Source organism: Amia ocellicauda, chromosome 5, assembly GCF_036373705.1.
Source record: "Amia ocellicauda isolate fAmiCal2 chromosome 5, fAmiCal2.hap1, whole genome shotgun sequence".
Lineage (NCBI taxonomy): Eukaryota > Metazoa > Chordata > Actinopteri > Amiiformes > Amiidae > Amia > Amia ocellicauda.
Window position 1 is genome coordinate 13,208,291 of NC_089854.1, and position 22,044 is coordinate 13,230,334.

The following is a 22,044-nucleotide window of genomic DNA, read 5'->3' on the forward strand; positions in this document are numbered from 1 at the left end:
CGTAACTAGGAACATTTTGTAAGTTCAACTAAGACATGTTTTGTTTTATATACTGCAAACCGCACCAGGCTTACAACTCTATCCTCTGTAAGGAGAGATGAAAATAATATACATGTGTCCTCCAAAAGGGGCTTTTGAGGCCACCTGCATCTTCTCTTTACACTGCAAGCCTTTACAGCAGAACTACCAGCATCAGATGGGGAACTGATGCAACTCTGTAAGCACCTGGGGTTCCTGTTGCACAACAAGTCAAGGAAGCCATTGGCTGGCATGAAACTCACCTTACCAAGAGCCACAAATAACATGGCCCACATATCAAGCATCACTATCAAACCTGCACTCATAAGCTTTTTTTGTTTTAGTTACTGTTGAAATACAGCAACAATGTTTCCTAGGCAACATTCAATAGATGTTTTAGGCGTAGTGTTAAAATGGGTTTTGAACAGATTCACTGACTGGTTTGTTATTTAGCAGTAAACGTACATTAATGGCTTTAACTTGCCTTTCTTCAATCAATAGTAATTGTTGGAAATGAATGGGGAGAGAGACACCTTTGGAATATCACTTCTGTCAGTACCTGGATATAGAGCTCTCTGAAGTGATGTCCTTGGGTGTCCTCACTGCGGCAAAGTTACGTTTGGGCTGGGACACTGGAATAAACAGGGAAGCCAAGAACAACTTTGGAAAGAATACAAGCAGAAATGGGAAAAGGAGGAGCACAAAAAGATACATATATAAAAATCAAAAACTCGTCTGAACAGTATGTGCAAAATGTGCTTGCCCCTACCTGACCTGATACAACTTAAAATAAGAGCTAGCAATAAAATAATCTCATTCATACCTACACAAAGAGCAGTTTAATGCAAAATACACAAAGCATCACAGAGAAAGTTTTCATCTGCTAACCAAAAACAATCTAAAATCAGCTGCCAGCACAGATTTGTTAATTATTTCAGATGAAGGACTAGTTTTGATGCAATTTTCATATTTTGGAAGGCAGCCAAGATTGTAAGTGAAAAAGGATAGTGAAGTTAACAAAGCATAGAGAACTGGCAGTTGTAGTGTCACAGTTGAAAGCACTCTAATAGTAGTTAACCACGTAAGAGTTACCATGTTCCTTATAGACATACTTACTAGTGACTTGGTGAACTTTCTTCACAAGTGTGCCATCGCTCTGGGAGTCTTTGGTGCTGCCAATTCTGTGAGTTCAACAAGAACACCACAATCCTTTTTTTTTTTTTTGCATTCATTTTCAATTCTCCTCCTATCACACACAATGTTGTCTATGAGTCATATAGTGGAAAGTGATATATGACTCGTGTATGACCAATGACTGAAATGTGCTATGTGTGGGGGATATCAAGTTCTAGGTGGGCTGTTATAAATATGTAATAGTATATCATCTGTGCCTCTGAACTCTGTCCTATAGTTATAAGGAAAGACATCCCTTAACAACTTTTCTCAAAATGTACCTTTAATACGATGCTACAATATTGTCTTGTTTTAACATACAAACGTTAATATTTTACTCTTCTGAGTACATTATGTACAAACTGAAAAGAAAGATGAATCAGAGTTTTTCACCATGTGCTGTATTGGAGGCTACAAGAAGGCTGGACTATAAAATAATGTCATACGAGGAGAGGACCAAAGTCATGTCTGGCTGTAGAACTCTTCTAAACTCTTCATCTTTCAATCACACATGTATGGAGACAATTGCTCATTCCTCTCCTGTCAACAGTCCTTCCCATCCCCATTTTCTCCTTCTTACCTCTGGACTCGGGAGGGCGGTGCGAAGACACCATGTTTTGGGAGGCAGTTGAAATATCGCACCCCAAACACGGAGCCGTCATGTTTCCCTGTGGGCTTGTCCAACTCCACGCCAAACCAGTACCCTGGGCAATTAGAGAGAGAGAGAACAGAGGGTCACAGTTAGTGGAGGTTTGAAGAAGTTGCAGAAAGCAGAGGCTTAGATGGATGAAGCTTGGATGAAGAATTTATTAATATGTAAAAATACATATGGGAAAAGATTGGGGGAAGATAAATAGATAAACAAAAGTTAATTGAGTTAGAGTCATGAAACTCCAGGAAATGCAGGCTGTGAGAAATGCAGTGAGACAGGGCCACACAGAAAAGGATTCCCCCCTGAGGGGGAAGGGGGCAGTGACAGTGGCTGCAGCCTTGGCCTCCCAGCTGTTTGCCTGCCAGACAGCACGGCATCACACAAGAAGTTGAGAGTGCATCTTCGTGTCTTTGACTTTGTAAATGAACAGGTTATCATATTATGATAGAATATTTGACTTAACTTTGAATAACTACCTTTGTATCTGTCTTCACAGGCAGGGGCCAGCAACAACAATTAACCCTCATATTCATCCCATAGGTCCCCTACCCAAATGCCATGACTTATCACATTGAATGGTCTTTCCGAACATTTCACTGGTTGAGACATTCCCTGGCTGTTGGACTTTGACCAAAGCGAGGGAAATGTTGATTTTTCACCATCCCTGTCCCCCCCTTGGTTCCCCCCGCTATCTTTTGTGCCCGTCCTTCCTTCTTACGCAGAGTTGGAATTCTGAGAGTTGGCAGAGGCAGAAACAAAACATTAGATGCACTCACACTACAATATACACAGTAGCTCACACCATATATCACTACATGAGACATGTTGACCACAAGCCTGTCAAGGCTCGGCTTGAGATCTACTTGTAAGTTCTGCGCCTGAGAGATTGTGCCTCTCCACACTGCACAAGGGTCAATCCTATTAAAAACATAAGAACATAATAAAGTTTACAAACGAGAGGAGGTCATTCGACTGATCGTGCTCGTTTGGTGTCCATTAATAACTGAGTGATCCAAGGATCCTATCCAGTTTGATTTTAAATGTTACCAAATTTTCAGCTTCAACGACATCGCTGGGGAGTTTGTTCCAGATTGTGATAACTCTCTGTGTGAAGAAGTGTCTCCTGTTTTCCGTCTTGAATGCCTTGTGCAGCATTATATTATTCACCATTCTAGAACGATACGCTAAGACTCAACATCGTTTCCCCTCTTCCCCTGAGACAATTGCATTTCACTCAATGAGACCCAGTTTAGTGCTGTGCCATACTGGAAGCAGCTCAGTCCAACACTATGGGTATATAGTCGAGAACTCCAGGTTGCACGCCTGGTTAGACGGGGGTCACACTTATACCCACTGCCGATTTGCTGCCATGAGTCTCCCTCATGACGAGAGGGTAAGGCAGTAGTAGTTGTGAGGCACCTAGTGGTGTGTTGTGTCCCCTGTCACACGGTACATTGGCAATGCTCCTGGATGAATTCATCATGGGAATCTACATCTTCCCCAACACAAACTGCTAGCATAACTCCATCTCCGAGACCGACACAAGTGTTAGGAGGGCATGGTATAGGTAGTACAGAACATGAAAGAAGGGCAAAGGACATGAACATTGAAATTAAATGTAAGAGGGCCAGAATAATGGTGAACGCTGCTACAATCACTGCGAGTGCAAGGGTAGTAGCGTGGACAAAGAGGATATCATGGCACTAGAGGAGGGACTGGCTTGTCTGGGGTGTAGCAGTTGCTTTCACATTTATACTGATAATCAATATAGGCATGTGTTTCTGTTTAGAACAAGCATTTGAAACCTACACTTCATGGTTTACATGCACACATTTACTTATATTCTGTAGCTGCCTGCTCCTGGTTCCCTGCTGAAGGGGTGAAAGAGATTGTTGTTATCTCCAAGGATTAGCAAAGGTTTTTTGCTCCTCCTATAAGAGAGATCTATATTTTAGTAGGGGTTTAGATTTGTTTGTGGCTCTTCCATTACTGAAAGTGCCCAGAATTCTTGTTTTAAATGTTACTAGGTGTTTGAGTATGCTCTGTGTATGTTCTGTCTTTTTCATGCTGCTAGGGTGGTACTATTATCGGCCTTTATTCTTTTTCTTTCCTTCCTGTATCTCCCTGTCTGAGTTTGTTTTTGTACACAGGGTACTCTGCTGATTAGGCTTTGTGTCCTTCAGGACTTTCCAGTCTGCCATTATTATTATTATTATTTTTATTTCTTGGCAGACGCCCTTATCCAGGGCGACTTACAACATAAGTGCAAAAATACAGTAAGTACAGTAAGTAAGTACAAGGCATAAATTTTTTTTTATTTCTTTACTGATGTCTTAATTTCTTGAGATAACTAGCTTTGATAAACCGAATGAATACCCACTTGATTTCTTATTAGGATTTCAGAAAGCGAATTAGGATTTGACTGTTGCATTACCTGCTGATGCTACATTGCATTTCCATTCCACTGATGATCATTTATAGTTTATCCTCAAACCTTTCCAATGCTTTCAAGTTTAAACCCACAGGAGCAGTACACAATGGCTCACTTGGGACCTACTAGCTTCATGTTGTCATTTCCAGATGACGTTTATGACTACAACGACTGACTGTTCCTCTAAAACTGTGTCTTTCATGGCTTGTTCGTGTCCCACTCTCCGAGAGCAACACACCCTTTTCCGTCATCACTGTGCTTTATCCACAGGATGCCAAGGGGGCTAAACAGGTGTCTACTACACAAATGGTGCTTCTGGACTTCATGGCCCGCATACAGGTTCGGCCCACTGATGTGCCCTACAAAACACAAACGGTGCGTCTTCCGGTGAATGACATCCTGCTCACTGGAGACCCGGGTGCATCCTGAATGGTCTGGTGACTGCACCTCGGTGGCATGGGCCATAAGCGACGAACATTGCACCTGTTGCCCTGGCACATAGACTGCATGTTGACACATTACAGACTCTTCCTGATTCCTTGCTCAAACCCTGGATGGAAATATAGCATGGACAATACTAGGTGCAGCTGGGATTCTGCTCTTTGTCTCTGAGTTACTGCTTTCTGTCAATGTTGTTATTTCCAATGTCTTATTTTCTCTGCACCAAGATTCCGGACAGTTATACCAAACTATCAGAAATACAGATATGACAACACCCTATTATAACCCTTAAACACACATTTTACATTATTATATGAAGGCCTTTAATCACCACCAATCAAGCACCTGTTACTGCTATACACCCTATGACTACAGGGATAGAGATAGACGAGATAGGGCATGGGGGGGGCGACTTTTCGGTTTTCTGCTAATTTCTTTCGCTGTACCGAGAGGAGGGATTTAAGAACTGCATTTCTTTCCCTGTGTGTCTGTGTGAACAAGGTCACTGTCTCACTGTCTCACTGTGCTACAGTACTGTGCTATAGTTCAACCCTGATACCTAGAAGAACAGAGTCTGATAAGATCCAGTTTTCACCCGCAATTTGGGCTTGATACATCATACAAACCTCCCTTACATTAAACATTACATATGCCTTAATTCTCCCCGGTTTGACTACATATGGGTCTTCCTGAGCAGCTGTCAGGCAGAAACTGAACTTACACTCATCACAGGACAGACATGTGGGCCCTGTTATCTTTCTCTCATGTCTGGTCTGCATAGTTTGTAACTTCTCTAAGACTGTTCTTCAGATTGCCACTTGAACCTCTTCCTTGCAGCTGCTTATAATAAAAACCTAAAAAAGCTCTCTCTGGATTTCTGTGACTATTCTGCCATGAAAAGCTTTGCAATTGGTCAGCATAAATCTCAAATATCCTAGGAGAAAAGAGAGCTGTTTTTCCCCTTGTCAACTTTCGTCCTTTGAAAAGACAAGTAGGTTTACTGAATGATTGCTCTAACATGCCAATCTGCGGTGGGTATTTCAAGTGGGTCAAGACAGTCAAGCCACGGCATTCAAGTGCAAGGGGAATAAGGGTTGCCTATATTCCAGAGACAGCCAGCTGAACTGCTAAAATAGGAATCCTGCCCCACTACAAGGAAAGTTAGTAAACACTGCAGTTTTATATAAGTGACCTTCACAAAGGCTTTTGCTGATTAACTGTACACTGACAAAAAAACAAGGACCTGGCAAAGGAAAAAAAAAAAAGTGGTTCAGAGTCTTTTCCCAATAAAGTAATTCTGAAATCTAAGGGAAGGTCTATTCAAAGATCCTACTGTTGACATTTTATTTGCCTTTAAATGATTAAGGCATAGCAGTAAATGCGTAATCTCTCCCACACTTCTGATATTTGTGATTCCATGATCTGAATATCCTTTCAGAAAACTATAAAGACACCTATGAATTACACTACTGCATCTTTTGAGTTATTAGAAGGACCATATTGCTCCATAATCAGCATTTTCAGATTTCCCTTAAATTGGGAAAAATTAATACACCCTTCATTGCACATGCATCCCCACATGCAGCCACAACCCTTAGCCCTTTCCAAACCCTAAGCCAGACTCTCACTCTAACTCTGTCTTATGTACTGTTGGCAAGTATAGATGATAGAAGGTAAATTTGGATACTGATCAAGAGTTTGACAAATCAGAGACCTATGAAAGCAGATAGCTATTATCATACCTGGGGCAAAGTCGGTCTTGCCGTAGAAGCGAACAATCCCCTGTTTTTGCCCAGCCACCAGAACCTGATCTCCCAGTTCAATTTTTAAGCCATCAGGGTCCAGGCTAGCTGCCGAAACAGATTTCTTCCGTTGAGCTGAAAAAGAAATGAAAAAGAAATTGAAGATGTGAGCATTTTCCACTCCTCTGGTCACAAGCAGAGAGGCAATCTGCAGAGTGCTTGCAGAGTCCTGTCTCCAAGCAGTTGCTTCAGAACAACAGGACACCATCCTATATTCTGTCCGAATGCTAGGTTTAAAACTGGGGATGAAGTGGATGAAGGAAATTAGAAAAAGAAAAAGTGAAGCAAAGGAAGAAATCTTGAAGTAAAAGGCACTGGGGCCTGATTTGAGTTTCAATCTTCTTGGTATTGTCTCTAAGAACTATATTCATCACTGACTGAAGGAAGTAATCTCAGAAGTAATTGTTTAAATAATGTCTGTCTACTGCACTGCCTCCCCCCCTTTTTGTCATGGGATGAAATCAGCACAATCCAATCAGCTTCTATGTGAACTAGGCAATGTACATATATCCTTACGAACATTTTATTCATCACTTCACAGCACATAAGAGAAATGCAGTTGTACCTTTTTCCTTGTCTTTCTCCTTCTTCTCTTTCTTGTTCTTGCCAGTGACCCGGGAGAAGTCCATTCGTGGGGTTTTAGGGGTCGAGGTCACGGAAGAGGGGGTCTGGTCTGCAGCTTTGGTGATTTTTGACACCGGGGCAAAAACACCTGAAGGCAGAGCGATAAGTTGACAAATTAGCTGGTGTAGAATGTTGATGTTCACTTAAGGCCATATATGCAACTTTACCCCTCTCCTTAGGCTGGTATGACATGTTAAGGCTCCCTACGGTGGTATACATACAGTGTCCAGGATCTGTCAGAGTGGACACAATTCATAACAACCAGTAAAAGGACCCTCTAAGTTGACTTTGATACATTTGTTCTTGTCTTTTCATGGCAGTAAAGCAAGTATAGTATTTGACACAGTCCAGTTGTGTATCCCAGATAAGGTGTAAAGAAAAAAAGTTATTACCTAGTTTCGGGGGGCATATGAAGTAGCGTACCCCACCCACACTGCCATCATTCTTGCCCTCTGGTTCGTCCAGTTCCACTCCCACCCACTGGCCACTGGCGAACTCTGTTGTGCCACAAAACCGCAAAGTGCCAGTCTGGAAGAGGAAGCATGTTTTAGAAGGAGTGAAGGCAAAATGACTTTTCAGAGTGATTCAAAATCTCAACAATTGCTAAGGCATCCCGACAGGCCCTTCTCCACAGCTAGGGTAAACATAGTGTACCCTCTGGTGCCATTCAAAAGCTGCTTGCCATATACTGTTGATATAAGTATGACAAAACTGAGCTTCAAGCTTTTCTTTCACCCTTTAAGGCTGTCTAGAGGAAACTTCAAAATCGAACCACAAAATACAGGCAAAATCATTAGCACTGTCAATTCTGCTTCTAGTAAGACTTTATATTAAAGTTGTAATTCTCCATTGAGAATTAACCAGCAGCAAAATCAAAGTAAACAACTTTGAAGGATGTTTTTTTTTTAATGAAGTTAAGACGTGTATGAAATATTCCACATATGTATGCACACTCCTTATATTAATGCAATTAATTCATTTCTCAAAAGACAAACCGAAATGCTGACCCCAATGAACATAACTGAACCACTGACTAGATAGTCCATACCACTGCCACTGTGAGTCAGAGTTAGAAGGTGAAAGGAGATGAACAAAAAAGGTACTTCAGGTACTACACGGTAGATTGAAGCACTCCATTAAAGTATTGCATGATAAATACTATCATAGTATAACTGCAAATGTTTCCCCAACTTTAGTTAAGACTTGCATTAGTAGAACAATAATGTTGTTAGCATTATTGTTAGCAAATAAAGTGAAAAGTTTACTCAATGAAAGTCTATTTTTAAAACTTGAGGAGCTGTCCAATTAACTGGGGTGAAAGTACAAAAATGAATACTGTCAAGAATGTTAATAAACAAAAGCACATTGACAGCTGACATGTGACCCACCTTCTTAGCATGTTGCAGCTGAGTAGTGACATCACTGCAGGGTTTTTGGGGAGGCTATAAGTTTGACAAGTGGGGACACAATGGGTTTTGTTTTGGTACTCATAATTCTCAATACATACAAATGCAGCATGAAGAGTAAGCATCCTGCAAACACTGGTAACAGGGTGGTATTTTTTTTTTAATTAAGTAATAGGAATGTAAGTGCTTACGTAGACTAACTCCTCTCCAAAACAAAACAAAATAATGAATACACACCCCTTATTCCTGAAATGCCAAAAGCAAACGTGCATGGCACAAGGAACAGTGTTTTTTTGCTTTAACTGGATACACATGGAAGTTATTAAGAATGGGCAAGGACTATATGGGCAGTTTACCAATTTACCTAGAGCAGAATAAATAAGGGTACATTGCTAATAAAAGTTTGTTTGGGGTGGAGGAGGGATGCAAAGTAACAAATGCTGGGAAGGTGTGTTTGTTGCTGGACACGTGAAGTCAGGTGCGAGACTGTGGGTTTTTCTCTTCCTGATTTTCAGTTTAAAACTTTAAACATTAAGCTCTATATTCCACAACCTTGTGGAAATAAAAGCCCTTAATCAGGTTTGGCTCTAGGCAATGCTCCACAACTATGAGAGTCCATTTGAAGCCCATCTTAGCACCAATAACTCCACTGCAGAAGATCCATGCCAACTCAGTGAGCTCTGTGTCGTACCTTCATGTCATCCAGCATGACCCGATCGCCCAGCTTCAGCCCCAAGGAAGTGAGCATCAGGTTCCCAGGAATGTTGTCATAGTTGGGCAAGGTGACCCTGGGAAGGTTGCAGCTCAGTGGCACAGCATCCAGCAGCAGCTGTTTCAGCTCTTTGGCCACCATGGCAGCTTCGGCCTTATCCAGGGTCATGTCCATCGGGTCAGGCACCACATCTGCGGGGCCCTGGCCTTTACTGTTCTGTAAGGCGAGAAGGAGAAGGTTTGTGTTTTGAAAATGGAAATGCTCTCACAATTGATTACTTATTTTAGTCTTCTCCTTAAAAGGTAAGCACAATTAAGGGAATATCTTTGGCAAATTAGGATGGACATAAATAGTTACAAATGCAATTCAGTGTTCCTCCACAGCAGACTTGGAGGATTTATTTCAGATGTATTGTCAGGTTGGACTACATAACTGCTGTGAGTAATAATGCCTGGGCTCTGTCTTCCTCTGGCATCGTCCACTATCTGAATAACAGCTTTTGTTTACCCACATCTCCCTACACTTCTCAACAGTATTCACATTTTTGGATTTGTATTCTAATTAGTTTTGGATAAAAAAAATAAAAACCGATTCAGTGTTCTGTTTTTTTTTTTTTTTTTTTTTTTTAACAAACATTTGTTATCGACAAAGTAATTACGGTCCCAGACTTAAAGTGTAGTTTTAAAGGACATTCCAAGTCCAAGGAACAAAACCCCAAATAAATAGTTCATCGGCCTTTCTGTTCAAAAATTTAAAATGTAAGTATGCACAGGTTATCTTGTGGATGGGCGACAGGCAGCAACCTTGAAGGAAACAATGGCATAGATGTGTCTTGAGCAGGTTCTCTCCTTACCCTAACTGTGGGGTTGGCACCATGTTCCAAAAGGCATTTCACTGCCCCCAGACACAGGTTGGAGGCGGCGATGTGCAATGCTGTCCCATGGTGGAAATCGCCACAAGTGGAGTTCAGTACTGCCAAGAGATAATGGAAACTGAGGTGAGTGAATCACTTAATCTCTATAGGCATCTGAAGTATGGCACCGTATGCTGAGATGGTTGACACAGGCCCCACTATCTGCAAGCACACAATGTCAGCCTGCAGGCTTAAACATGTCGATAAACTCAGTGTTAAGAAAATGAAAATACATTGAATGCCAGTATGTGAGCTGTTAATAGATACTTAAATTTGCTATGAAATATAAAGCACACATTACATTGCTGGATCATCACAAAAAGGTTTCTTCTTTCAGCATGCTTTAGCCTTGCTTTAGATTAAACTGAACATTCCCATCCAGAAAGTATACAGATACCCACCCCTTTCCCCATGACCTTAAAGCAATTCCTGCAACATATTAAGCTTTAAATGAAATTCATCTGTGAAAAATCAAACACCGTTTGGAGAGGAGTAGTGCTAGTCAAGTGCACAGCAACACCAACTTCTAATATACAAGAACGATGGATGATTATGCAATCAATATGTAAGTAATAAACTAAGTCAACAAATGAGTGTTGTTCTTTAACAGATAGACCAGGAGTGTGGAGTGTGATATGGAACTGGAATCACTGTAGTTTTGTCAAAATTGGCCAGCAGCCCTAAAAAAACAATCAAAGCTAGGCTGAAGCTTTGCAAGACCACTCCTTATTTTACTATAATGTTGCACTAACCAAGACAAGGAGAATGCTGAATCTTTGCAGAACCTGTTCTTTTAAAAAGGTAGTCGGTTAGGTGTAATTAATTTGATAAGTATAACCTTGGGACATTGTCAGAGAGATCTATGGTAATATATACATAGGAACATACATTTTATACTACCAACTTTCTTATGCTGCACTTCAATCCTCCCAGTGCATGGCAGTCATGTATTTTGCTTAATTAAACCAGTTATTGATTCATAATCTCGTGATTCCTTTAATCATCTCAATTGGTCTTTCTATTAACGTGCCCTGGAGCACTAATTTTGCAGCACCAGCTACAGTCACTCATCCCTTTATTACAAATATATATTATTCAATATTATTTCTTAGAATGTGTAACTAAATTATTAAATATTTAATTTAATCAGCAAAAGTGTAATACAATTTACAGTGATTCCCCAGAAGAGTTTACATATAATTATTTTTCCACAACAGTCAAATAAAACTGAAATACTAATAACAAAATAATAATAATCAAAGCATACAATGGCATAATTCAAGGTTTACTGCCAAATTCAGTACTTTTGACAATTTTCCAAAAGCAGACAAGCTGGTTTCAAGCATTAAAAAAACCTTTTTATCACTGCCCAAGCTGAAATCTCCAATATAAAGACCACATGTAGGAGGAATCCAACATAATTGCTTTACCCATAACGTTGCCACATACAATGAGTTACACAATGGAGCACTTTGCATTCTGCTGCTGAATATTATTCCAAATATATCTCTTTTGATGCAGACTTTGTGGAAAAGGATATGCACATTTAATCAAACTATATAGTGTTAAAGGACCTATAAATAAATACTTAAAAGATGTTAAATTCTCAATCTTTCCTGACTGCAATGCATGCCAGGGTTCTGGTGAATCTGATTCAGTAGTTTGAAAGCCATGCAGTGAGAGTCCATGAAACATATAATAAAGATGCAGAATTAATCAAGACAATCTGATGAATAGCATAAGAGGTATGCAGCACAGACACAATTAACAAAGTATGTGAAAAAAACGTCCATGCTTTTTATTCAACCAGCTCTCACTTTCTGATGGCAGTAAGGATATTCGACCCACAACAAGTGTATAGTTTGGGTCCAGAAGCCCTCCCATTTTATTCAATTGAGGATTTGATGCTGACTGTACATCAGAAATGAACAAATACTGACTATATGCAAAAGAAAATGGCAAACGAATGAATTTTGGATTAAATTGAAAAATGATTTCCCAATTTAACACAAAAGGCTAAAATACATGTGTAAGTTGTTCCCAATTCTGTAGATGCTGAAAGAAGCATTTCTTTTTATGGCCAAGTTCTTACAGAAAAACATCGACCCCAGCTCGACATTTCCTCAGAACTCCCCTATGTGTTAACAAATGAATTAAGAGTATACCTACTACTTCAGTCACCACTACAGCATAGAATAAAACATATTAGTAATGACTAAAATATCAACAGCTGCTGCCACTAAACCAACACACCAATGTACGTTCAGAGAATACACAAATTAAGATGATCAAAGGATTTTTTTAGCAGAATATATTGCCACCCTGCATTGGAAGGAATGAAGTGCAGCCTAAGAAAGTTGGCAGCGTAACACGCAGGGCCCGATGTACACAATATGGTGTTATTTTAGATCACTCAATTCACAATATACGTTGCAGATAAACAGCATGTTTAGCAGTAGAATTTGGAGAATAGATATATCTCACATTATAGATTCTCTGAAAAACATACAGGTATTCCTTTCCTTGAGTTCAATTAGCTTAATGGCTTCACATAAATCTACTAATATAATATGAAATACCTTCTCTTACTTGTCTCTTTAATAATTGATATAATCATTTATGATTCAATATAATAATTTATTGTTTTCCCAAAAATGTAAATCTGGAGGGCACTTTTAAAATGATTTATAAATGTACACAAGCACATTATGGAAACTGAAAGCATCATAGACTGAACTTGTGACCTGATTGTAGTTATACAGCATTTTTGATTATGCTTCATAATTAAAGTTAAAGGAAATTTGAACAAATATATTCTAATCTAAACTACTGTTGCATCTGCACTAGACATGACTGTCACTTCCTATGATGTTTTCGGTACTTTCAGGAAGTTTGGATAGCCTCTGAAATGACAGGTGGAAGTTTACTTTTAAATTGCCTCCAGTTTGCAAAATTTAGGAAAATGGTTGAATCATACTAAATCATTTAGCGATCTTGAGTAATTAAGCAAAGATATGTAATATTATACACAATGAACCCTGTAAACAGAATTCAAGGATGGGAGTATCCGGAAGTTGTTCAGAGGGTCTACATCCTGCAGTTTCCAGTATCCTGTGGCCTGTTGTGAATAAAGGATGCTCTGAATGTTTGAAATTGGGCGTCTGACCGTGAGCATAGGGTGGCGGGTGTTTCTGCAATACAACGGAGCTCCCTCTGGTTGCAGCCTCTGGAACTACATCTAAAATGAAAAAGTAAGACGGGAATAGCTTGGTTAAACTATACTCCAACAGAAGGGCTTCAAAGCAGCCCATCTCCAAAAGCCCCTACCCGACCTCACCCAGTGGGGGTAGCTTGCAGAGACAACCATATTGAGAAAGAGGAGCGCGGTGCACACACACAAAACCAACACAAAACAACAACAACCAAGAGACAGAACTTCTCTATTCTTACCTTAATTTGTATCTTTTTTTTCCACCAAGGTACTTACAGGACAACCATATCATAGGGTCCCTGTCTGTACTGGTAAAATTTACTACAGCCATACACTGGATTTCTGTTCCTCACACTATTATAAAAAAAAAAAAACCTTATCCAGGGTGACTTACAATTGTTACAATATATCACATTATTTTTTACATTTTACCCATTTATACAGCTGGGCAATCTGGAGCAATCTAGGTAAAGTACCTTGCTCAAGGGTACAACAGCAGTGTCCCCCACCTGGCATTGAACCCACGACCCTAACCACTACTCCACACTACTGCCTAATGCTCAGTTCTACCTCAGTTCAATGCAATGTAATTATCCTTAGGCAAATTTAGCATATTTCATGTAGTTTCACTTGGTTTCCTCCAAAATATCCTGTTCTAGGGAACTATAGCTGGATATGAAATCCATATAAGAACACACAGCACAGCTCATGACACAACCTTGACATTCAGTGGCTCAGTTGAACATTTGAGAAGGCTGTTCTTATAATATTTCATCAGCAGGAGCTAAGGTAAGGTTTTCATGTATAGGAGTATTTATTGTGGTTTTCAGTGCAAACAATCCCATTAATGTTTCTTTTTTTCCCCTTATCAGAACCCCCACCCAGTCCAGACTTGAGTGCACTCTATTTCTGCAAAACGGGGATATATCCTTATGTTTGTTGTTTGTGTGTTTCAATAAATGTAATTCGCTTCTGGATGGATGTTACCGACTTGGGGGGATGATTCATAAAATGACTGGATCAGTTCAGGACAGAAAAGCACCGTTTCTTTTTTCCTGAAATGCCGATTTAAAGTACCTCGAGGTTTGGCGGCCTTCAAGAGAATACGAATGAGTTCCGGGACGTCAAAATATGCAGCATAGTGGAGCGCGTTCATGTTGGTCCAGCGGCTGCGAAGACTGACATCAGCACCCAGGGCAATCAGCTGGTTGGACAGCCGAAGAGCAGCTGCAGGGTCCCCTATTGAAGACCACATGGGAAATTACACACTGAGGAAACGTCCTGCACTTTCTTCTAACTGCTTATGTTAAAAACTAACTGGAATGGTGAATTCCCCTCTAAACTATGCAGACAGTTGGCTTTATTATTTAATTTGAGTTTTATTTTTAACTCAAGCAGCAGAGACTTTGCACTGTGGTGTTCAAAGATCACCTACTTTCAAAATCCATTATAGTTGTTTTTTAAGCATCAGTTTTCAACTTTGGACTCCATGTTGAAATTACTTCCCTTAACTATACAATAAAACATGAACAACTACATAAATATGCTCCCAACATTTATCAGTTGTCATCAAACCAGTTACAAAGCAGGGAAAGTGAAATGCCACAAAAAGGTCTGTTTAAAGGTCTCCATGTGATTCTCATGCATTTCTTACCAACTCCGTGAGCCCCGGCCTTACAGGTGTAGTGAAGCAGGGTCATATCAGTCAGTCCATCCCTGTCATTCACATGGCAGCCCCTTTTCAAGATCTGCAATACAACACATTGGCCACAGTGAGAGTGAATCCAGCCTGATCCCTCACTGGTGAGACATTAAAGAAACAAAACACACAATATAAAGTACTTTAACAAACACTGCCACATCTCTGTTATGACTGCAAAAACAGTTTTATTACCATTTCAGTGCACGCCTACTACTGTCAGATCTGTTTCAATTGAGCTGTCTTATGTACTGACATAATGATGCTTTTAGATCATACATACTGTATTCAAAGAAAAACACCATAGGGCAAGAGGGGCAATTGCCTCCCCACCTTTAATTCAGTGGAGGCAAAACTCTTATTTGCACCCCCCCCCAAATTTATGTCTCTGATAACTAAGAAAATACATTTGTAAACAGCAATGATTATGCACAAATAAAATCACATTTCTAACTAATGTAAGCATGGGATACGTGATTCTCTCCTCTGCTACCAATAGCAAAGTCATGACCAAATAAATTAAGTTTTAGATAATAACTATCACTTACAGATTTCATTTCTCATAATCAATTGCAGAATAGATCTGTCCGACATGAGTGTCTTGTTGCTTTGAATCTGACAGGAGACTTAACTTTTTTATTAGTGCATGTTAACATAATGACATCCATACATCTATAGATAATGACTGATTGCAACAACAATGATTTGCAAGTAGATTATTTAATCTCAGATTCTAGTGCCTTATGCCCTTAATAGCAGCTGGTGACCAACATTTTTGGGTGTTCACACCTCAGATGTAGCTGATGGGGTGGGTTCTGTGGGGGTGGTGTCCAGGTAGTTGACCTATGTTTAGATACACTATCTATTTCTCAAACAACCCATAGTGGTAGAGAAGACTGATCTAATATATTTTTTTAAAAGAGACAGACCCGGCACATATCAGCAGGATTTAGTTAAATGGGCAGTATTAGCAGAGTATAGACTGACAATTTCATATTTAAAAACATACAGAAAAAATACATAAATTATAACACCTGACACATATGGACAGGGTTGAAAATTGTGAAAAAATATTATAAAAATAAAATACAGATATACAGTATGTTATATTTAATAACCGGTTACCACAAACAGGTAGTGCTAAGTAAATGAACAAACAAAAATGCTGAACGTGCTTAAGTCAGAGCAGCAGCCTTGCGGAAAAACTGACAAAATGCATGAAATAAAGCCAGAGGCAGATTTAAATGCAAATAACTAGTGGAATGTTAAAATAAAGATAGACAGATAGATAGATTTGATTTGATGTGATTTTGGCTTATTCTCTTGGCTACAGGAGCCGGGTCCGGACCGTCAAACCCCCAAATGTGTGACACGGCTCCCTGTACCACCTGCGCAGCTTTTTAAGAGCAAAGTCTAGCTTGGTTAGTTGAATCTCCCGGATGTCGGAAGGGATGTGATTTTGTAAGCTTCGGATGACCAACGTCTGTGAGACTTAATCAGGTGATCTGGTATTCCTTTGCGTGCCACGGAAGATGATGGCGATATGATTAGATGTTGAACTGGTGTCAAGTTATTGTGCATCCGTTTTATCAATGAACAGAGTGTCCATGGCATGACAGGGTGAGAGTTCATAGGAATGAGGCGAGTTGGTTTGAAATAAATTCCTGATGGTTTAGTTTGTTTAAAGCAAAATTGTTAATCTGTAGGGTGAGGAAGGAAGCCTGGAACACGGAGGCAGAAAGAAGTGGTTGAATATGATCGAGCGCTGAAAGGGGAGAGTCTCAGGAATGGAGAGACTTGAAGGAACGGACTGGTATTTAATGATGGAATAAAGCAGAATTGTTGTAGAGTGGATCAGTAATGAAACTCATTGGTGAGATGAGGCGTAGCAGACTGGTTAAAGTGTCTGCTTATGGAAAAGTGTGAGGTGGCCAGAGCAATCATTTATGGTACTGGGCAATTGTGCTGGTTAATGTTTTTGAGTTGGAACCCCAAGAGGCGAGATGGTTCAAGAAGACCGCAAAACGCGTTGAGGTAAGAAGGAGTGCGAGGTGCGTCAGGGAGCAGCACGGAGAGTGAGGGAGAGAAGAACAGAGGGAGCAGGTTCGGGGGATCCGTTGTCAGGGTGGCAAGCTTGGACCTGACCAGCGCAAGATGGATGTGATGGAAGAAAGGGTTATGGGTCTGCAGGAACGCACTGCCGGCTACTCAGAGGTCCTGCAAAGGAAGTGGTAGAGATCGGCGTCTCAGAGGACGGGCAAAAGGGGAGGAGGGGGCAACCAAATGAGGCTAGGGTGGGGCAGGGAAAGAGCTGCATGCAGCTGCAGGGACGGCCAGGAGCAACCAAACGAGGCTAGGGGTGGGGCAGAGAAACAGCTGCCCAGAGCTTTAGGGAGGACACCAGCAATAGAGGGGTTTGGGAGGGTGGGGCATGCTGCCAGCACTGCAGGGCATGAGCCGGGGTCAAGTGATGGGGGTGGCGGGGGCCACGGAAGAGGGACGTGGCCCACACCAAGCAGCATGCCAGTAGGCAGTGTGGAGACAGGAGGGAGAAGGGAGGAGGGAGGATAGTGGAAAAGGATATAGAGTAGACAAGGAGGACAGCGCTGGGCACGGGGGAAGCCAAAGACAAGGATGGAGGACAGGAACAAATAAAGCAAGAAAGCATGTAAACAGAGAAAGCATGAGAAAGAATGCTTTTCTTTGTTGTTGTTTATTTTTTATATTATTAAGCAAGCTGGGCAGGGGATGGGGCTGAAGGATGGACAGAGACATCATCAGGAGGGGACGGCTGGCATCCAGGTGGTGGGTGCAGGCCAAGTGTCACTGAGTGTACCTATGTGGAGGAAAAGACCCGAGGCAGGGGAAGACGGCAAGAATGCGGGAACCATAAAAATATGGGCAGGTGAGCAATGGTCCAGTCCCCTGGAGCCGAGGAAGTAGGAGCCGGAGGGAGACAGTGGAGGTCTGAGGGCAGGAGAAAGAAGCTGGGACTGGAGCTGGACGGTGGGGAAGAACCAGGAAATAGGGCTTGCAGCGCATAAGGATCCAGAGGCAGTGGCATGCAGGGGAGCGAGGCAGAGGACTGGGGGCATGGCAAGGAGAGAAGGCAATGGAGGAACGCTTCCAGGCGGAGAAATGCGACAAATCCATGGTGAAGAATCCACTGGCATAAGCAATTGTCTGGATGAAAGGCAGGAGAGTAAAAGACGCAACACAGGTGAGCAGAGCAATGAGCAGACAGGTATGCGACGGAGCCCTTGAATCATGCAACAGAATGAAGCGCTGGGGTGTATGTTGATGATGAGGTATTATACTCTTTGACCAGAATGTGATGATATCGGAGTTGTTTACTCCCAAAAATAATTTATAAATTTCACTTCAATCCTGATCACTGTTTTTTTATATATCAGATTTGACTGGTTTTACCCTGTTAATTTGCTTCAGCTGAGAGACAGATTTCTGGTTTAAGAAGACTTCAAACCTGCCTCCACAGTACAATGTTGCAGACAAACTAAACCATTTCCTTATTTTACATATTGTGATGTAGCAGGCCAACACTACACCTCCCAGAAGCCCTGGGAGTCTGAATCAAGCACAATACCCTCTGGACGCCCCTGATTGAATAAAAACAGGAAGCTGGATTATTTTGTTGAGGAATGAGGGAGAACAAACTAAGAGGATTGCTTTGGAAGAGAACACGAACTGGTGATTAACTTTTGCTTTATGGACTCTTTTAGATCACGATTTGGATCATTTGCTGTTCTCTCATGTATGTTTAGAGGGACTGTTTAATGAAACAGGAGCTAGGGTTTGGTTTTGCTTTTAGTTACATTCACTCACTTACTGCACTACATCCCCGGTTCCAGTGTCTATTTTCTGAGACACCGTGTTGAACCCATCTTGGAAATAATTGGAAAAGTTGTTGAGATAAAGCAAATAGAATTTTATTAACAAGCTAGCTTGGAACCACCACATCAGGGAATTCCTTCAGTGAGAACTTAGTTTTACAAACTAAATCAATACAAACGTACGATCTGTTGGATCCAAAAACCAGATGTCTATCTTTGATGTGCACCGGGAGATTCAATCCCACAGTCGTCATTTAACAAACTGTCAATCAATCATTAACAAAAACAGTTCCTGCCTATCTGGAAAGTCCACAAACAGATTTTCAACAAACAGCTGTTGGCTATTTCGCCAATACAGGGCCTTTACACCGCCTATTCAAGAGCCCTGCACCGTGGCAACCCCCCTATATGTATATGTGTCACAATATACATAAAACAAGGTTTGATGATTTGACTTTGAAGCCACTGCACAAGATTTCTCTGATTTCTATGGCTAATACTTTTGGGAGTTTTTAAAATAAAGATACATATTTAAGTTAACAATGACACATTACACAAAAACACATTACAGTTGTAATGGTACAATTGTTTTCTCCATTTTCCTCTGCTGTCCTGTCCTGCACTGCAATAAACAAAAAAAACATACACCTGCATCGTTTAAGTATCATCCAGTATTGGCAGTAGTGTAGCTGAGGGCATACACAGACATAGGGCATACTTTGAATGGGACTTTGCATATATCCACCTAATTTGGGGAGATTTTGCATATATCCTCCTATAATGTGCTTTCTTGAGCAGGGGGACCTTGCGGGTGCTGCAGGATTTCAGTCCTTCATGGCGTAGTGCGTTACTAATTGTTTTCTTGGTGACTATGGTCCCAGCTGCCTTGAGATCATTAACAAGATCCTCCCGTGTAGTTCTGGGCTGATTCCTCACCGTTCTCATGATTATTGAAACTCCACGAGGTGAACTCTTGCATGGAGCCCCAGATCGAGGGAGACTGACAGTTATTTTGTGTTTCTTCCATTTGCGAATAATCGCACCAACTGTTGTCACCTTCTCACCAAGCTGCTTGGCGATGGTCTTGTAGCCCATTCCAGCCTTGTGTAGGTCTTTGCTGGCGTGCATGGTATTGACCAATGGAAAGGACGTTACTGTCTGTCATTATTCCTATAGGTTATATATTTTTTACAATTACATGCAGAAACCCACAGAAGGGAGTATCATTGAAGAGGAAGAGGAGTATGAAGAGCAATAATGTGTCACTAAAACCCCTTCTCATGTGTTAGTGTGTTTCTACAGATCCCCATCAGCTGCCATGTTATTGCATATGTGATTGATTAATTTGAAAACGATGCTCCCGCCTCTACTAGCAAGTGTTATAATTCAATAGAATGCAGTGTTTTGATCAAAGACCTTATAACACTTGCAAGTAGAAACTGTGTGGGAGCATGTTTTTTCTATCCAGATCCTTTTCCCTCATATGCACCTGTCTAGTCTATACATGTGTGCAATTAGCTTTTGTTATAGTGATTTGATTAATTACATGAATAATTTCCACGTTTTAACATGTTCACCACACATTTATGCACACTGTTACTGGTAAGTTTTTTCCTTCTACCAGACACAGTGGCTAGTGGCCAAAAAAGAAAATTTTATCCCAATTCAGATCCTAGGTACTTGTCTTACTTGTCTTACTACTTTTCATAAAGAAGAACCAGCCACTTTTCCTGAAGAAGTAGGCTAAGTAGGCTTATGTCTAGGATGATTATTCAATTGTTGTGGGGTCATCCACTTTTTGCACTCTTTTCAATGCACTTTTTAATGCACTTTTTTGTTGTAGGCGTACAGAGTATGTTACATTCTTTCAGCAGTCAGTTATAGGACTAATATAGGCTATTCAAGAAGGGGGGCTCAAAGATGGCCAAATAAAAATATTTTTAATTTACTAATTTATTTATTTTAAGTTATATTGTGCTTTGTTGGTATAATGTCTGCTGGAATGTTCTTTGAAAAGCAAGACAAAATAGTAAAAAGCACATTTAGACTATTTAATTTATGCAATAGTGAAAAATTGGCAAAATAATTGGAAAAAATGCTAAAAACCATGTTCAGTATTCAGTATTCGGCCTTCAGCCAAGTGTTTCATTATATTTGGTTTTGGCTTCGGCCAAGAATTTTTAATTCAGTGCATCCCTACTAGGAAGGGATGTGTAGTGCCTTCCAACCAATGCCACAAGTCCTCGAATCCCAACTTGACGGCCAGAAGGTCACGGTTGCCAATGTCATAATTTCGTTCCGCAGAGGAGAGTGTTCTTGAGAAGGCGCAAGGGTACAACTCAAGCGATTGGCAGTGGTGTTGAGACAGGACCGCCCCACCCCCGATTCTGATGCATCGAGCACCACGATGAAGGGGAGTGAAGAATCCGGATACTTTAAGATGGGGTCAGTGGTGAAGCGCTGAAAGTCCTACACCATTCGGGGCTGCGGCCAAGCAGCAACGGCTCTCATCTTCTCTTGGTCTATGTGAACCCCATATGCGTCGATGAGGTATCCCAAGAATCCAATCTGTTGATGGTGGAATTTGCATTTTTCTACCTTCACATACAGCTCGTTATGTAGCAGACATTGAAGGACTCAGCGAACCTGGGAAACTGGTCCGAGAGGGTCGAGGAGTAAATGACAATGTCATCAATGTACACGATGACAAACCAGTTAAGGAAACCTCTCAGCACCTTATTTACATAGGCTTGGAAAACCGAAGGGGCATTCATTAAACCAAAGGGCATAACCAAGTACACAATGATAAAAGCTATCTTCCACTCCTCCCCCTCTCATATGCAGATTAAGTTGTAAGCACTTTGCATGTCCAATTTCGTGAAGAAACGGGCTCCTCTGACCTGTTTCAGGGTGGCAGGGACTAGGGGCAGAGGATAACGATACTTGGTAGTTAGATTATTGAGTCCTCTATAGTCAATGTATGGCATCAGTCCATGATCCTTTTTGGAAATGAAGGAAACTAGCCAATGCCGGGGATGTTGAGGGGTGGATGATTCGCATTTCAAGAGCCTCACGGATGTATTCCTCCATGGCCTGAGTTTCAGGGATAGA

At 41.0% G+C, this 22,044-nt stretch overlaps 1 protein-coding gene across 5 annotated transcripts in view; it reads right to left on the reverse strand.

The window, feature by feature from the left end:
• The window catches only part of clip3 (CAP-GLY domain containing linker protein 3), a 35,084-nt gene that overhangs the window by 3,409 nt on the left and 9,631 nt on the right, over nucleotides 1–22,044 (reverse strand). Inside the window, exons 4-15 of one of the 5 annotated variants that reach the window (XR_010816759.1) lie at nucleotides 15,038–15,131; nucleotides 14,461–14,622; nucleotides 13,339–13,410; nucleotides 10,113–10,231; nucleotides 9,239–9,475; nucleotides 8,530–8,583; nucleotides 7,534–7,669; nucleotides 7,083–7,229; nucleotides 6,458–6,592; nucleotides 1,772–1,895; nucleotides 1,135–1,199; nucleotides 578–678 (exon numbers count right to left, since the gene is read on the reverse strand). Coding sequence is in view for 4 of the 5 variants with exons in the window: in XM_066703907.1 (XP_066560004.1) it covers nucleotides 578–650; nucleotides 1,135–1,199; nucleotides 1,772–1,895; nucleotides 6,458–6,592; nucleotides 7,083–7,229; nucleotides 7,534–7,669; nucleotides 8,530–8,583; nucleotides 9,239–9,475; nucleotides 10,113–10,231; nucleotides 13,339–13,410; nucleotides 14,461–14,622; nucleotides 15,038–15,131 (1,418 nt within the window). In the remaining variant the exon portion in view is untranslated. The remainder of the gene's footprint in view (nucleotides 1–577; nucleotides 679–1,134; nucleotides 1,200–1,771; nucleotides 1,896–6,457; nucleotides 6,593–7,082; nucleotides 7,230–7,533; nucleotides 7,670–8,529; nucleotides 8,584–9,238; nucleotides 9,476–10,112; nucleotides 10,232–13,338; nucleotides 13,411–14,460; nucleotides 14,623–15,037; nucleotides 15,132–22,044) is intronic. The other 4 variants (XM_066703907.1, XM_066703909.1, XM_066703908.1 and 1 more) reach the window with 4 other exon arrangements.